At 43.7% G+C, this 16,251-nt stretch overlaps 1 protein-coding gene across 2 annotated transcripts; it reads left to right on the top strand.

Moving 5' to 3' along the window:
- Window positions 1-1,094: 1,094 nt before the first annotated feature.
- On the top strand, window positions 1,095-16,173 carry tcf20 (transcription factor 20). 2 transcript variants are annotated; one of them, XM_046414361.1, is made up of 6 exons: window positions 1,095-1,556; window positions 3,714-12,156; window positions 12,442-12,535; window positions 12,722-12,771; window positions 13,657-13,751; window positions 14,600-16,173. In XM_046414361.1, the coding sequence occupies exons 2-5, from the start codon at window positions 4,954-4,956 to the stop codon at window positions 13,714-13,716; spliced, it is 7,407 nt and encodes a 2,468-aa protein (XP_046270317.1). In that variant the 5' UTR covers window positions 1,095-1,556; window positions 3,714-4,953; the 3' UTR covers window positions 13,717-13,751; window positions 14,600-16,173. The 2 variants fall into 2 exon arrangements, with proteins under 2 accessions (XP_046270317.1, XP_046270316.1); XM_046414360.1 differs by having other exon boundaries at window positions 1,095-1,672.
- The last annotated feature ends 78 nt before the right edge of the window (window positions 16,174-16,251 follow it).

Here is a 16,251-nt window from a genome sequence, read left to right as displayed (position 1 = left end):
GTGATTCATGGTTGAGGGTTTGTACCAGCAAACAAGAGTGTCTGCATGAAATTGCACATGTAAAAAGCAAGTGTAGATACGTAGCTTGAAAATTATCCACAGTTAAGGCTCTGTGATGCAGTTGCTATGGCAACTATGATAGAAATAGACATGTATCTGCAAGGGAATGAAATGTATTGAACTGTTGTTTAGAAACAGAGATTTTACTCTTATGATTGGCAGGTTAAGTGAGTGACTGCATTCAGATTTGTGTATGCCTGTGTGCTAACTGTTTGTGTGTTTGTGCATATGTGATTGTGCGTGTTTTTGTGGTGGTTTCTGTCTGTGTATGTATGTATATCATGGTGAATATGTGTGCTTCTGGATGTGGTAGGGTGTACATGCAAGACACACAGCGGTACATTAAAAGTGCAGCACCATGGATGGGGGGCATAGGGCGCATCATTATGATGGTAGGAGAGTGTGAGTGGGTCTACACTGCACTCAGTGGCACTGTGTGAGAACAGATAAGCTCACGCGGAGACAATAAATTTAATGGGAAAAGGATTCTGTTTGCAACACCTCCATTGTTGTTTTGGCCATAATGATGTTCTGAGGGTGTCATGTCAAACATTATCCAATGGCCACATATTATGGCAATTTAAGTGGCTTTTCTTTGTGGAAAAAAAAACAATAATATAGCTGCACCATGTATAGAAGCGTTAGAAGACCACAATGAACTTAACAAGCTTCATCCATTGCACTGCAATCTTCTTCCAATTGAGGCGTGCTTATTTGCTCACAAATTGTGTTTTATCTGACTTCTATCTGACTTCTTCATTTTAGGGTTAACCTTCTGTTACACGCAAGCCTGTCTTCTATCCATTCTGCCTTTGTACCCTGGTGCCTTCATCAACCAACCCTGATTCACTTTCACTTGAGATGAAATAAGGACAAAGGAGCTGTGATGAAACGCCAAGCTCAGCCACGCAAAAACTGCATTTGCAATTTAGGTATAATCGTAGATTTTAGGGTAGAAATAGGAGAAAATCAGGGATATAGCAAAAAGCTTAAGAGAGGGAGGGGAGTTGGAGGGATGTGATGGAGAGAGATGAGGGAGGGGGTGCAGGAATATAACTGTGTATGCATTTTCAAGGCGGTCTTTCTGTTGCAAGAAAAAAACAGTAGTCTAACAGGAAAGCGAATAGGTCGAGCTCCTGATGAAGGAATGCAAATGCAATTTAGTGACGGAAACTGACGTTTGAGATCTTCATGTGTTCGTGGACGCTTGTGAGATGGCAGTGTGTTTAATTTTAGTTCGAGATAGGTGGAATCACCTCAGCGGTGTGTGAAAGAGGGAGAGAGAGGCGAGGGAACAAGAGGGGAGGGGGCGGGGGTGTATGGACCCTCACTGGTTACGGGACCTACAGGCACCCCGATTGTGCTCTGCTCTCATCATTTTTGGAGGTGAGGACAAAAGAAAAAAGGGGAAATCGGAAGAAAGGCCCAGGATCTGAGTGTCGTGACGGGCCCCCCGACTTCGCCGCCGCTGGTCGGGGTTGTCTGGACTCAAAAGGGTGAGGGAAAAGCGGCGGAGCGGTCGACTCTAGACTGGGGTTTCCTGCCACAGCAGCGGGATTGTCACAAAACAGCCTTTCAGTCTTCGAGGGGCCTTGTATTGCTACGTTTTCAGGTATGCATCTAGAGATGTTAGCTAGCCTGTCTCACACTGGCTCGCCTCTCGCAGGCAAACGTTAGCTCTGTTTATTCAAGGGAAATGTCAGGCTGCGTGATGATAATTTTCTGATGCAGTACCGACAGCAGGTCTCATGCCAGTATACGTTATTTATGCTAGCTAACCCATTTAGTCACAGCCCCACTGAATTTTTGAGGGGGAAACATCTGCACCTAATCACCTCTCTTTTGTAGCTAAACGCTGCTTGGCTGCCCCGTGTCGTTAGCCTGCTATGACTATCATTTCGAGCACATTACCAAATGCTTATGATAAGGCAGTAAACGCAAATTAGCTAGCTTGATACGATGCTAACTAGTGTTTTGTAGCGTAGCTAGCACGTAACATATACGGCTAGGTCGAATATTTAATTTGCAGTATGTAAGGTATTTTAGCTAACGCTAACCTTACAAAGCTAAAAGGGGCTGCACTACAAAGCTAATTGTATTGCGTATACCTTACTGTTGGCTAATGTAGCTACCAAGGCTATGTTACAAAAGCCAGTGTTGTGTTGATGACAAGCTGAGACGACCAAATATCAAAATAAAACAGCAACGGGCGTTTGAGCATTGTCTGCAAAGAGAATTGCGTATGCTCTCACAAATTAGGCAGCTGTGCAATTGATTGACTTGCTGACAGACTGCATTGAGCCAGTTTGTATTAATGCTGCACTGTTCTGTGTATTGTGAATGCTGCTGCTTGGTCGTGCACAGTGAGCTGCTGTGATTAATTAGTAATCAAGATATGGGCTCATAGCAGGATGGAGATGGTGTCCCTCTAACTTACCAGGTTTACCGAGCATAGCCTACTAACTTTGACCCTTCATTGTGACTCTTTGATATAGACCAGTATGCAGTATGTTCAGTTCAATTTATAAGGTAGCCTGGTCCTTGTTCTTCATTAATTTGCTTATCTCTGGTGAATTGGTGAAAATAGGTTCACACTATGATAACATTGACAGACAAATGACCCCAGTTATAGTAACCGTTATAAACAGTGATGGCTTGTTGTTGTGTGGCTCAGAGTAAGTCTACAGTACTACAACAAGTCACCCAAAGTTGTGTTTGGGCCATTAACCATTTTATAGTGTATTTAAGGCAGACAATAGAGGCTTGTGTCATGCATGGCAGTTATGGGCACTGACCCCATAAAGGTGGCGTCATCCCTCTAATTATCACCCATAATAATTAAAGCCCATTAAAACAACTTAAATACACTAAAGTTAATGGTCTTTAGTCTCATTGTAAAGAGGTTGGGGATGAACTGCTTCTGTCTTGGCTCCATGGGTTTGTTTGTTTACATGTGAAGGAGTGTTTGTGACCTTGTCTTTGTTACTTTGTTGCCTTAATTGACTGCTGCTGCTAACCCACTTTTCTCTCCACCATCCCTGTTTGTTATCGGTCTGAAGCGACAGCTTAGGCGTGTATTGCTTCAACCACAGTAAAGGCTGCACTCTCAGTGCATATTAAAAGAGGAGTGTTGATATGAGGCCAGAAAGCCTTTTAAGTAGTGAAGTAAGGAGACGAATGAATAGCGTAGGCAGCATGGAAGTAATGTTAACGTTACTGTCGTTCTGGTGAATCTATTTGTGTGATTATTGCAGTGGACCACTAAAAATAAAACCACTTTTGAGGAATGCCGACCTAATCTGAAATATGTGATCCAAGATGAGAACTGAATTTTTCTTTTCAAATGAAGACAGCCTCAACAATTTGAAAGTTAGTTTATCTAGGTTACAGAAGGCCTGAACAATGACTCAAAAGTAATTAAATTAGTTTAGTTTGGAAATGCATGGGTAAATCTGTTATAATTTGTTGCTGAATAAAAATGCTCTGACAAACAAATATTAAACAAGCCCAATAGGCGTTTTAATATTGTATCAGCACAGTGCATTTTGCTTTGTAATTTTTCAATTACAACAGCAGAGCTTTAACACAAGGTATGCAAAATACATTTTCAATTTTGCGTGCTAACTTTTTTGATTCATCTTTTGTATTTGCAGAGTTGTGAAGGCTTCTGGTCAGCAGCTCCTGGAAAATGAACTTATCTGCATGGAATTACTGAAGAAAAGAAAAGAAAACAGGAGCTTGAATTGACTCAACTTGAAGTGGAATAAATGGATTACCCTTCTTTGGAAAACTGTTGCCATGGAACTAGGTAGAATTAAATGATGGTTGACAGAAAAAAACAAAGGTAAGACCTCTACATGCTGAAGACACAGGAGAGCACCAAGAAGAATCTGAACACAGAGTCAAAGAAAAAACAGTTACTAAATAGGGACCAAAGACTTCTGCAGTCTGAAGGAATGCATGTGGTAGCAAGAAAGTGAAGAAGAAAAGAAAAGAAAACAGTATTTGAAAGGGAATGACCAAGAAAAAAGCATCCCCAAAAGTATTACACTTTGCATCCCAGAGCTGATGAGAATTTCAATGGAGTGTTTGCCTCTGGGGGTGTTTAGTGAGGGTCTGTATTCAGACTTTTTGATTCACGTTCCGGCAGTTTTTGTCTCATACAGGTGTGGGTCAGGTCTTCGAAAACTTGCGCATATTGATGGACTGAAGGATTGCTCTGATGGAACACAGTCTCAATGGTTTTATTGAGATTTTTTTCATTTTTTTATTTTTATTTTATTTTATTTTTTGCACAAGAAGCTATCGGATCACAACATAATTTAATTGTAACATAGCTCTGGTTGCTTGAGCTGTGACAGTAGCTGGAGCTTATACATTTAAAGACATTTAAGGTTGAACATCTCACATGGTGACGCATCAGTCATCCATGAAATTATTGCCCGCTCAGTGCCAAACTGTTTCATGGAAAGGACTGCAAACTTTTAGTCTTGTATTTTTCTGCAGTAAAAACCCTCTTTGCTACATATCTCTCCTTTTTTGCTTTTTGAAAATTCAGTTTTCAAAGATCTTTTTTTTTAAAACCATTAACAACCTACCACCGTCTCGCTGAAGAAGTAAGATTTTCACCATTTGGCCTTTTCGTATATTGATAAAACCATTTTCTGTTAAATCCCCCTACCTAAAAATTGATTATAACATCTGCGGTATATATTCCTCAGCTTGAACTCTTTGGTGAATTTCGAAAGCATTTCCTTGTTTTACTGCCAGGCCATAGTCTCTCTCTTTGTCATTTATGGTTACTGCCATAAGCCTTCCAGTTTCTGATCAGAAGCATTCCCTAGTATAGACATTGACAGATATTTCCGTTTTTAATCCAAACTTGGAGTAACAATGCAGAATTTTTCTAACAGTCCAGCTCCCCCCTCTCTCCCCCCGGGGTTCAGTGGGAGGGGTGGAGGAGGACCTCCATATCCCCCTCAGCCAGCAGATCCCCAGATCTCCCCAAGGATGACAGATGATTATGTGGGGATGCAACAGCAGAGCCTGCACAGAGGCCATCACCACCCCACTCAAGCCAGCCACATGCTTGCTTACAGTGCTAGAAACAGGAGCTCTGTGGAGCCACCACCAACACAGGGTACCATTCACAGTGGCAACACTAGCACTCCTTACAGGAAGGATGTCATGGATTATTATTTTTCAATGGGGGGAAAGGAGAGACACAGAAGAGGGGGCATGGGTTATGGGGCAGGCTTTGGATACCCTAATATTGATGGACATATACCTCACCAGTACCGGCATGCTGGATCTGGCTCTGCACCGTCATCTGGCCTGATGTCACCATATCCAGTAGACTATGGCTCCAGTGCTGGTTCAGGTGGAGGTGCTGGTGCTGGAGCGTTCTCTCCTTCTCATCAGTACAATATGAGTCAGAACCCTGCAATGCAGTCAGTGTCAGTTTCTCAAATGCAGCACCGCCAGCATGGGCAAACCTTCCCAGCTGTCCACCATGGACAACAGCATAGGAGCTATCCACACTCTGGGCACAGAATGACCCCCCAGTACCCACACTACTCCCCGCAGGGTGGAGCATCCACAGGGTCATCAGGAATGTACAGCCCGCCTCCGCAGAGATATCTCGACGGGGCTGCTAGCACTGGGTTCGATCCCAAAGTCAACAGTTCTCCCAGTGTCAACTCCAGTTCAAACTCTGTCTCCAGTACAGCTGCTGCTAACAATGTCGGACCAATGGAGAATGTTCAACAGAGTTACCATCCTTCAAATTATCCTGGTTACTCCCCACAGACACATTCACTTCACAAGCAAGCCACATTACAGCACCGCAACTCACAGCACAACTTAGGGGTAGGCTACGACAACTCTCTTAAGATGCAGCACCAGGGCCCGTCTCCAGGCTCTGTATATGCTAAACATCATCAAGCCTCCAATCCCAATATACCTCAAGCAGCATCTCAAGAAATAGCCAAATCACCAATGCATCCCAATGCTCAGCAAGCCCAAATTAACCAAAACTTTAGCCCAATATCCAACCCCTCTCCAGCTGCCTCTGCAGTGCATTCCCCCAGTTGTAGCTCCTCTCCTTCTCCATTGATGGGTGTCTCAGATGCACATGGAAACCCCTCAGGTCATGGTCCTTCACATCCTCCCACATCAAACCCCCGTAGCAGCCATGGTCAGGGTAGATTACTTCAGACCATGCCTCAGTTAAGTCCTACACCTAACTCAAATGGCAGCATCAGTAGTTGTGGTAGCAGTGGCAGTCATAAAGCTCACAGCATGAGCGCAGTTGGAGGGAACAATCTTCCTCCAACAAGCCGCAACAAAATGGGTTTAGTGACAGGCATTGGACCTCGAGAGGAAAGCTCTTCTGTTTATTCATCTCCACATGACAAAATGCAGGATGCTGGCTTGAATAGTCTTAATGCCTTGAGCTCACAAGTAGCCAATTTACCAAACACAGTGCAGCACATGCTCCTCACAGACACAGTGCTTTCACAGAAGAAAGGGAAAGATGGGGGCCAGATGCAACAGGCGACACATGGCGTGCCCTCATCACAACCAAGGAGTCGAAATGCAAGCGCAGCCTCAAGTACTAGTACTGTTAAAGATGGAAGTGCAGCGGGAATTGGTGATGGTGCCAGCTTAGATGCTGGTGCTGATGAAGACTCCTCGTTGATGTCAGTTGGAGGCTCATCAGGGACCAAGGCAGAACGTGAGGAGCAGTTTTCTGAGGGAGAACATGGGAGAATGAGGCAGATGAGTGGTGCAAGCAGTGGATCTGAACCAGCTAGCTATCAACCTCCGCCTCAGACTCAAACACAGACTGGACAAGCATCAAATGTTAAAACAGTAATCTCTGATTCACCGGCAAAGGAAGCAGCTTCCTCTCAAACAAAAACAGTTGAAACTCATATTCCCTCTTCATCGTCATCATCTCCATCCTTTGCATGTCAGACATCAGAGGCTGGCCCAGCTTCACATTCTACACCTCCAGTTTCCTCATCCACCTCCTCCAGTATTCCTCCTTCACAACCAAATTCTGTCTCTGAGCCTGGTTTAGCATATAATGACCACAGAGGTGGCCATAGGAAGACAACAGAAATTAAAAATGAAGTTGTGAAAAAAGAAAACGAAGGTGCAGTTGAGAAAGGAAGTAGCCAAATACAAAGAGATGGAGAAGTCAATACTCAAAATGGTCAGGAGAAAGAAAATAGGTTGGTCACTGCATCCAGATTACACAATAATGAGAGGGAAGAAAAGCACACATCTGAGGAACAGCAGAGTGCCAGTACTGTTGGTGTGATCGTTTCAGCTAGATCTGAAGGAAGTCACACTGAAAAAAGCAAGGATCCCCAAGACAACTGTATAGAAGAGAAACAGTCGCATTCTTACGGAAGAGAGTCAAGCAGTCATAATGGGGAGGAAGGCGTCGATCTGAGTCAATATTCCTCCACTCAACAGAAATCAAATTTCGGACGGCCTCAAAATCTTCCCCAGTCTGGACCACATAAATTTGGCCACCCAGAATCAACATATGGCTCAGATTTGTCAATGAAGAACAGAGGGAGGGCTGGCCCAGGGGGTGCAATGGAATCGAATTCCAGATACATGGGGTATCAACATTCACAAACTGGTTACGGCCCTGTGCACCCAAAAGATGCTAGTTCTGTAGCAGAGTCTTTGGTAAAGAGGGGGCAAGGAGCAGGAGTTAAAGGTCATGAGGATAATTCACAAATGCAGCAATTTCCAAGCCTTTTACAAGAGGTTCTTCAAGGTTACAATTTAGATAGACGTTATGGCAGGCCAGAACAGGCGTTTCCTGCCCATCACCATGTTCAACAGCAGTTTCAAGCTAGACACCCATATAGCATGACTGAAAGTATGAGGATGCAGAGCGGAGTAACTGAGGCTTCAGCTCATTCTGCCCAAGTGGGTAGCTCTGGAAAAACCTCACACCCAAACCAGAGGCATGGCAGTGAGCCTGATTTTATTGCAGATCCTCAGTCTTCCGTGAAGTCAGAAGTGTCTAATACTAAGATATTGCAAAATGCAGAAAAAACTGATGTGTGTGTGTCCCAAAGTCATTTACCACGGCCTACAGAGTCTCAGCAACCCCCGCCAAAACATATTAACTTAGCTGACTATTCTCTACCACAGAGAAAAGCGTTATCTAATGTGCCCACCTCATCCTCTGCTGTGCAGGAGCTCCTTTTGCAAGAGCCAGAGCCGCTAACAGGCAGCATTGGTCAAACTGAGTCTCAGAAATCATCAGGCTCCATATTAGCCCCATCAGAGCGGCGCTCTGTCATCTGTGATGTGTCGCCAAACCGACGCAGCACACCAGAGAGGGACAGGGAAAGTGACAGAGAGAGAGAACGGGAGAAAAGTCAGAGTGGAGCCTCAGTGATTCAACAGCCATTTTCCTCTCCAGCAGCAGCCAGTGATCTGAGTAAGAAGGATACTGGAGAGAAACAAGTGGTGAAAATGGAAACAGCATCAAAAGAGGCTGGCCTGGATGCTGCAAATTTACAAACTGATCATCATGGCAGTAGTGGAGCTAATGAGGCTGATATGGAGTATCATTCCAAATCTGTTCACTCATCTGTTCTACTGAATGCTGACCCCTACAGGCGAGGTAATGTTGATATTTCTCCCTTGCCCTCTCATTCTATGAGCACCCATCCTTTATCCTCACCCTCAAGGCATCAGTCTTATCTTCATGGTGTTGATTTATCAACTGGCAGCGGTAGCAGTTTTCCTGGATATCGATATGGAGATACAAGAGATGGGAATATGATGGCACGCAGTAACCCTCATTTCCCCTCCCACCATCCATACCACAATTTACCACCGCAGACTCAATCCACAAACAAACTTCAAATGTATCCTCACCCTCGTGGACCTCCTCATCACCCCCATGACATGAGTGACTGGGTAAAAGCAATGAACAGGCCGTCAAAAGAGATGATGATGCAGCCTGGCTCTTCTCCAGGAAGACATAAGGTCAGCCATTCAGAGCAGAGACAGAGGATGATCTCCCAAACTGACATGAGCAGTGAACAACATGCAGCCAAAACTCCACTCCATCATCAAAGCGCTTACTTCGATTTAAAAATGTGGGAGTCAACGCACTCTGGAAGAGAAAGCACTATAATGATTGAGGGAGACTCCTACTACAGAACACAGCCGCCTCCCCCACCCCCGCCTCCCCCTCCTCCTGTAGCCTCACATGGCCCTGTTCCTCCACAAATGACTCATGGCCAAAATGCTGCTGAGCCTGAGGCCTCCAGAGGAGCCGCAGAGGAAGCCAAACATCCCTGTCCACCTGTTCCACCCAGCTCCACTAAGCCTTCTGCTGACACGAACTCCACTCAGCCACAGGTGCAGCGCCAGACTAAAGCTGGGGGTTCTGGAGATACAAATCCACTAATATTGCGAAGGAGAGTTCGTTCTTTTATCTCTCCTATTCCCGCCAAAAGGCTACTCCAGGATGCGTCTCAGCAGAGGGCTGCCACAAATTCACATCACTCCCCTGGGGCACAGTCTGAGTCTAGCCATCACAATGAGGGTGACTCATCTAGTTCAGATGTCCCATGTCCGAGGCTCTCTTCCCCTTTGCTTGGAGAGAATAACTATTCACAACCTCTATCCCCATCAAGTGGTAATACCAAGGTTTTGACCCCAAGGAAAGGACGGGGTTTAAAACTGGAGGCAATAGTGCAGAAAATCACCCCGAATATTAAAAAGCCAGCAGGCCATGCTGATGATGAGTCAAATCATTACCCAGGCTTCTCTCACTCAGAAATACCACCCTTTAATGATTCACAGGACCAAGACTTAGCACATTTCCCTAGGGTCACAGGAGGGGATGATAGTTTCATTGATGAAAGTCACTCATTAAACGACATGATTCCCTTCAGAGTAGTTGATGAGACTGGGCCTTTACCTTCATCTGCCTACCCATGTGATCCTCATCAGACTTCCCAAGCCCTAAAACAACAAGACTTTGACTTTGGATTAGGAACTGCTGTGACATCAGCATCTGGTGACAAAGAGGATTTTGCTCTGCTTGGACCTTTACCCCCTCCTCCGCCTCTTCCTCGCCCAGTCCAGGGTTCCCCACCTCCATCTTCATCTGCTCTGTCTGACATTCAGCATTTCACCAACACTTACCAGCAACTTGAGACAAGAAGAGGAGAGCAGTCTGCCGCTAATCTCCTTCGACAGAAACTTCAAGAATCTGGCATTGGATTTGATGATTATCCTGGCAGTGACTACTATGGAACCACCCCACCCCACCACAGCCAGGCTCAAGGACACATGCTGAATAGACAACATCAGATGTCTTCTGGTAGGCCCAGTCTGTCACCACAAGATTCTAAGCCACCAGAGAGTGTCGTGCCTAAAGGCTATTTCCCATCTGGCAAGAAGAAGGGCAGGCCTGTAGGGAGTGTGAATAAACAAAAACGGGCCCAGAACCCAGCTCAAACACAGGCGCAGGGCCAGTCTCAAGCTCAGGCTCAGAGCATAACTCTGAGTGCTCCTCCAGCCCAACCCACTCCACCTTCAGCTGCTGCCACAACCCCACCAACAGTGCAGACTGCCCGGAGCACACCAGAACCTGCAGCACCACCTCTGACACTGTTGGGTGGGGCCAACACTCCTGTGCTGGCCCCACCCATTTTAACCCAGGTAGTGAAAGTGGATGTTGAGAGTGAGGACACACAGCCAGAGATTGAGGTCAAACCTGTGCGAAGAAGAGGCAGAGGTGTGAAAGATGAAGACGAGCCACTAGGAGCAAGAGGACGACAGAGAAGGAGGAGGAGAGGACCAGCAACATCAGCACCAGTGGCCAAAGATGACCCGGATACACTTTTAGGGGCAGGAGTCAGCCTTGGTACAAATAGAATATTCATGGATCCAAACAGAAAGGGCTTGTTTGTTCCACACATACATGTGGAGAACAAAATACCAGAGATTGGGGCCGTGTGCACCATTGTAAATGCTGAAGAGGACAAGATGAAGGGAGAGCGTAGTGCAGTCGGAGGGAAAGCAGGCGGGAGTGGAATTGATTCTCTCCTGACCTCAGCGGTTTCCTCCCAGTTATCTTGGAGAGACAGAGAATCAGAGAAAAGGGAGACAGACGAGGTAGAAACTACGCTTCAGTCAGGCAAAGCACTTCCTTCATCTGGTTATGTTGTTGCAGGCCCCGTGATTACAGAGACCAGTCACTCTGGGCGCCTGCTTTGCTGTCTGTGTCAGAAATGGGCAAATTACAAACACCTTGGAGATCTCTATGGGCCTTTCTATCCAGCTGAATATGCTGCAAAGCTTCCTAAGAACCAGCCCCAGGTCAGACAGTGTCAAGCAACCACAGGCACAAACAAAACAGGACCAAATTCAGACGTAAGCTCAAACGCCTTGAGCACCATCCAAGACACACAAACACAAGATGCTCAGTTTGCCGAGCCCTCAGCAGAGAATGACTATGCCATCAGTCTAGATTCAAATCCAGCATCTCTTACCACTACAGTCAGAACTGCCTCCACAGCTGGTAGAGAGGAAACAACGATGCACACGGCCTGTAAGCTGAGTAACACCGCCTCCTCTTCATCATTCTCCCACACCACCAGTAAAACGACATCTCTAACCTGGGACATGAATCTAGATATCCGACCTATCCCTGAGCTTAAGAGAGAGCCAGACCTTGAGCTTGACCAGCAACAGATACAAAAGCAGCAACAGCTGCAGCAGCCTATGGACGAAGCTCAACAACGACCTCAACACAGAAAGCTGACCTCACATCCCCGCTTTAAAAGGAGGCACAAATCTAATGAGGATTCCCCCAGAATGGTGCCATCCAACAGTAAGGCATCCCTGCCCTTCCAGCCCCCTCCACCAGCCTTGGACTCCCTGGGACCCTTGGCTCAACTTGCCCAGCTGCCTCAGATGCCCATGGACCCAGAGGAGCTGTGGGTCCATGAAGGATGCATTGTGTGGACCAGTGGAGTGTACCTTGTCAATGGGAGACTGTATGGCCTGCAGGAGGCACTAGATGGTGCCAGAGAAACAGTAAGTGTCCTCTGTATTTGTTTTGTGTTGTTTTGTTTAGGCATATTTTGTGGTGTTGACTCAAGCTGCTTAAAAGGAAGTTTGTGAAAACTGATCTCTGGGGTTCATATGTTATTGTACATATTATGAAATAACATATAACAAATACTTCACAGTATATTGTTAACAGTATTACGTGTTTATTGATTTTTATCATTTTGCTTGGTTCTTAGCTGTTCTTCATTTTCTAGTACAGTTTTAATATGTATTGATTTCCTCTTTACCATTGTGTCTTTCTGTGCTCAGTGCTGCTCATACTGTGAGATGGTTGGCTCAACCCTGGGCTGCTACAGTAAAGGCTGCACTCTCCGCTACCACTACCTGTGTGCTATTGAAGCAGGTGAGCGAATGCATTAAATACAACCAGCACTGTAAAAAGTGAATTAATGGAAAATACTGTTTTCCACTTGTAGATATGTGTGCCTGTTTAGCTAAAGCTGCTGTAGTACACAAATATTATATTTTTACTGGAAGAGCTTGGTGCGGCGGTATCTGCACAGTACTGATGTTTTTTGTCCTTTTCCAGATTGCTCCATGAATGAAGATAACTTCTCACTGCGGTGTCCTAAGCACAAGGTAAAGGAGGGAAATGTGGTTTTGTGTCATTTACAGGGAGTTTATTTTCACAAGAATTTTACATTTAGTTTTAGTCACTTATTAAAAATTGTAGTTGGTGTAAAGTCACATTTTAGTCTTTGTTTTTGTCAGAATTCAGTCATTTTAATTGTTTTTACTCATACTTTCTGATCATATTTCCTCCACAAGTCTTATTTTGTTTTGCATATGTCAACAGTTCTTTATGACCTTTGCATGTTTGGTTGCACAAAACAATCCAACATCGTTGATCTTACAGATGTTATAGTAATCAAATTATCAGCTTGTGAAGAGTCCTTCTGTCACTGCACCATGTGGTGAATAATAAGAAAGACTGGTTATCAGACACTGATGCTGTCTATTACCTGACAAAAGAGACTTCTTATATATTACTGAGGTCTTCTGTTAAATCCAGTAATCCAGTATGTTTAACTCAGTAGTAGTAGTTGTTAAGGCTGATGAGCATTAACTGGGAAGCATCACGTCTACATGAAGGTAAAATTACAGAAGGAGTTAGTGTACTTTTATGAGTAGTAAGGAAAATTAAATAATCTTTAAAAATGAGGAGATCTTAGCTGTGAATTTACCAATTTACCAAGGCAAGATGATCTGTAACATGGCCTGAATTCACAAAGAGGGCTCCAGACATGCTTTGAGATGGCTACTTTGACATCACTGATGTGATATACCAGAACTATTTTATTTCAACTTGTTAGTGTATCATCTCACTGTAATATCTGTTAATTTCCGTCAATATTTTATGTCTGTGTGCTAGTGATAGCTGTGGCTGGAGGTATGATGAATTTGGACTGTCCGTCTGGTCATTTCTTTCTTTCTTTGAACTCTCCTCCGCCCTTCTTCTCCCAGTTTACCCAGAACATCCGGCCAGCCAAGTCCGTTTACCTGGAGCAGTCAGAGAGAGGCTGAGCAAAACGAAGAAGAGACGCAGGAGTCTGGGCGCTGTAAGTTCAGACTCCGCTCTGTGTGTTTGTGTTTTCAGGATGTGTCATAGACAGAGCATTCAGGATGTTCTCATAAACACATTATTTGTTCATCCAGAAATAACTTGGATGGATATAATGGAAGTGTTTTCCACAGTGTGAGCTAGTCTGCCAGAATGGTGCATCCGTATAAAATCATACTGAATGGAAAACACTGCTTCTCTAATTTGATGTTAGCATGTGTTGTAATGCTGTTCTGTGACCACTTTTGAAGTGTGAAGCCGCAAATAAATTTTCATCTGGGAAATGCTGTTTTTATTTTTGAAAACCAGTTTCTCATTAATGAACCTTTCAGTAAATGGACTCTAATTTGTTACTTCAGGGCTGTTTGTACCTTTTCTGTTCAGACAATTTCATTTCTTACAACTCCGTACTCTGTGTTGGCTGGTTCTTGGACTTCCGCTGAGGAAAATTATCCTGCTCTCACACTCCTCCTCACCTCACCTTGGCTGTGCTCCTGCCCATCACTCCCTCCCACTGCCTCCCCCTCACTTTCAATTCATTCTGTCCTCATGGAAACTAAAGACATGTCACAGCATATATTTACTGTTTAGTTTTTGGTTTTTTTTTTAATCTTGAAGCAGAAGGGTGATGATATGCACACATTCAAACATACTGTAAATGTGAGATCTGTCACTGAATCAGATAACCAGTGAAAGACTTTTCTCAGCCAGCTCGCATGACTGTTTGGCAGTAATAACAGAACCTGTGTGTGTCCGTGAAACAAAATCATGCAATGTGCACGAAAATGCAAAATACATCAACCTTGGTGATGACGTTAACCTACATTTTTTTTTGTGTGTTCCTAGGTTAAATTGGAAGTTAATAGAAGACTGAGAAGCAAGACTTGTTTGTGAAGCAGCCCCCAATGTGAAAGGATGGGACTGGCATCTGTGACAGACAACAACAAAAGGGAATGTACAATTTCTCAACAGAATCAGCATTATTTACATTTAAGACAATGGAGAAGAGAAACCTTTTTTTTTTCTAAGAGAATTATTGCTCTTTACTTAAAAGCAGAAAAAGAAAAAAAAACATGGACATGCAACATTAAGGAACGGAGCTACAAGTTTAAAAAAAAAAAAAGAAATTAAAAACCGCAAAGATATAAGTGGAATAAGACAAGACTTCAAAACTGATGGAGGAACTAAAGGAACTTCTCTGTTAAGAACAACAGAAACAAACTTCCTCTCTAGGCTTACTTTGATTTTCCTCCGATACTCTAAAAGTGTTACCCTATGGTTCATCATCAGTTACATTTTTTTCTGGTTTTCTTTTTATTGCTTTGAAGAGGCCTGTTCAGAGTAAGTTGGGTATCGAACCCAGAAACGAAAAGGAGAGAATTTTGTATCCTCTCGCAAGTAGTATCTTATCTTATATTAGGATGATCACAATTATTATTTTAGTCCTCATTATTATTTTGTATCCTTATCATTATTTACTCATGGAAATGAAATGGATGTATCTCAATATATTCAGTCAACACATGAATTGGATTTTTATTTTCTTTTCATTCCTGGAGAGGGAGGAGCCAGAGTGATGTCTGGAACGTCAGGGTCGAGTTTGCCACAAAGACATTATTGCCTTGGAGAACGGACATCTGTTGCCTTTCAAGAGTCACGTGTATGAATGAGAAGCGAGTGTGTGTGTGAGAAAGTGAAAAATGCCAATATCTGGGTCTTTGATTCCATTTTGGTCCTTTTGAAAAGTGTTCTTATTTTTCATCACTGGGGTTTTTACGGTACAGATAGTATTCATGAAAAATCAGATGGACACAATCTTATTTTTCAAGTATAAATGTTCACAATGTGCAAAGAGAAGGACAGAGCCTTGGTAGAGGAGGAGATAACACTATGGACTAATGCGTGTCTGCCATCTCTAACTGTGCTGAGTGGAAAAAGATGACTGACTTGACACTGAGAAGAGTTTTCATCAGTGTGGAACTGTGTACTGGGTGCACTTGTGCTTAAGTCCTACATAGGAAGTTACGTTAGACTGACAAGTGTCAGTCCCTTGGACAGTGATGAAACATTTTTCGAACTGAAAACTTTTGAGAGGACGTCATATGAAGGCTGTGATTGGCCATCTGTACTGGTGTATGGGGAGTAAGCCTTACCAAGTACTTTTGAATGGTTCCATTTTTCAGTGACACAGCAGAGGTTTGATCGGGAGATGCAAAATCCATTCAAAAGAAGCATTGCCATAAAATTTAAAAGTGAGTCATACATGGTGTTGTCTTTATCATTTTTTATTGTTATTCTTGTAAAAAAAAAAAAAAAAAAAGTCAAGCTGAGAATAAGACAGTTACACTATCAAAAACATGCTGTATTAGAAACCTGTCAATATGTATATGAATTATGAATACACTTAAAAAATGCTTCAAGTATGCTCCTCTTCTTATTTCTGAAATATATTTTCACCACCTTTGTGCACTGAGAATAACTCATGTTTTTAGTGTGAT

This window comes from Scatophagus argus, chromosome 16 (genome assembly GCF_020382885.2).
Source record: "Scatophagus argus isolate fScaArg1 chromosome 16, fScaArg1.pri, whole genome shotgun sequence".
NCBI lineage: Eukaryota > Metazoa > Chordata > Actinopteri > Scatophagidae > Scatophagus > Scatophagus argus.
Note: the sequence above shows the minus strand (reverse complement) of the source record. Positions and strands in the feature narration are given on the sequence as shown.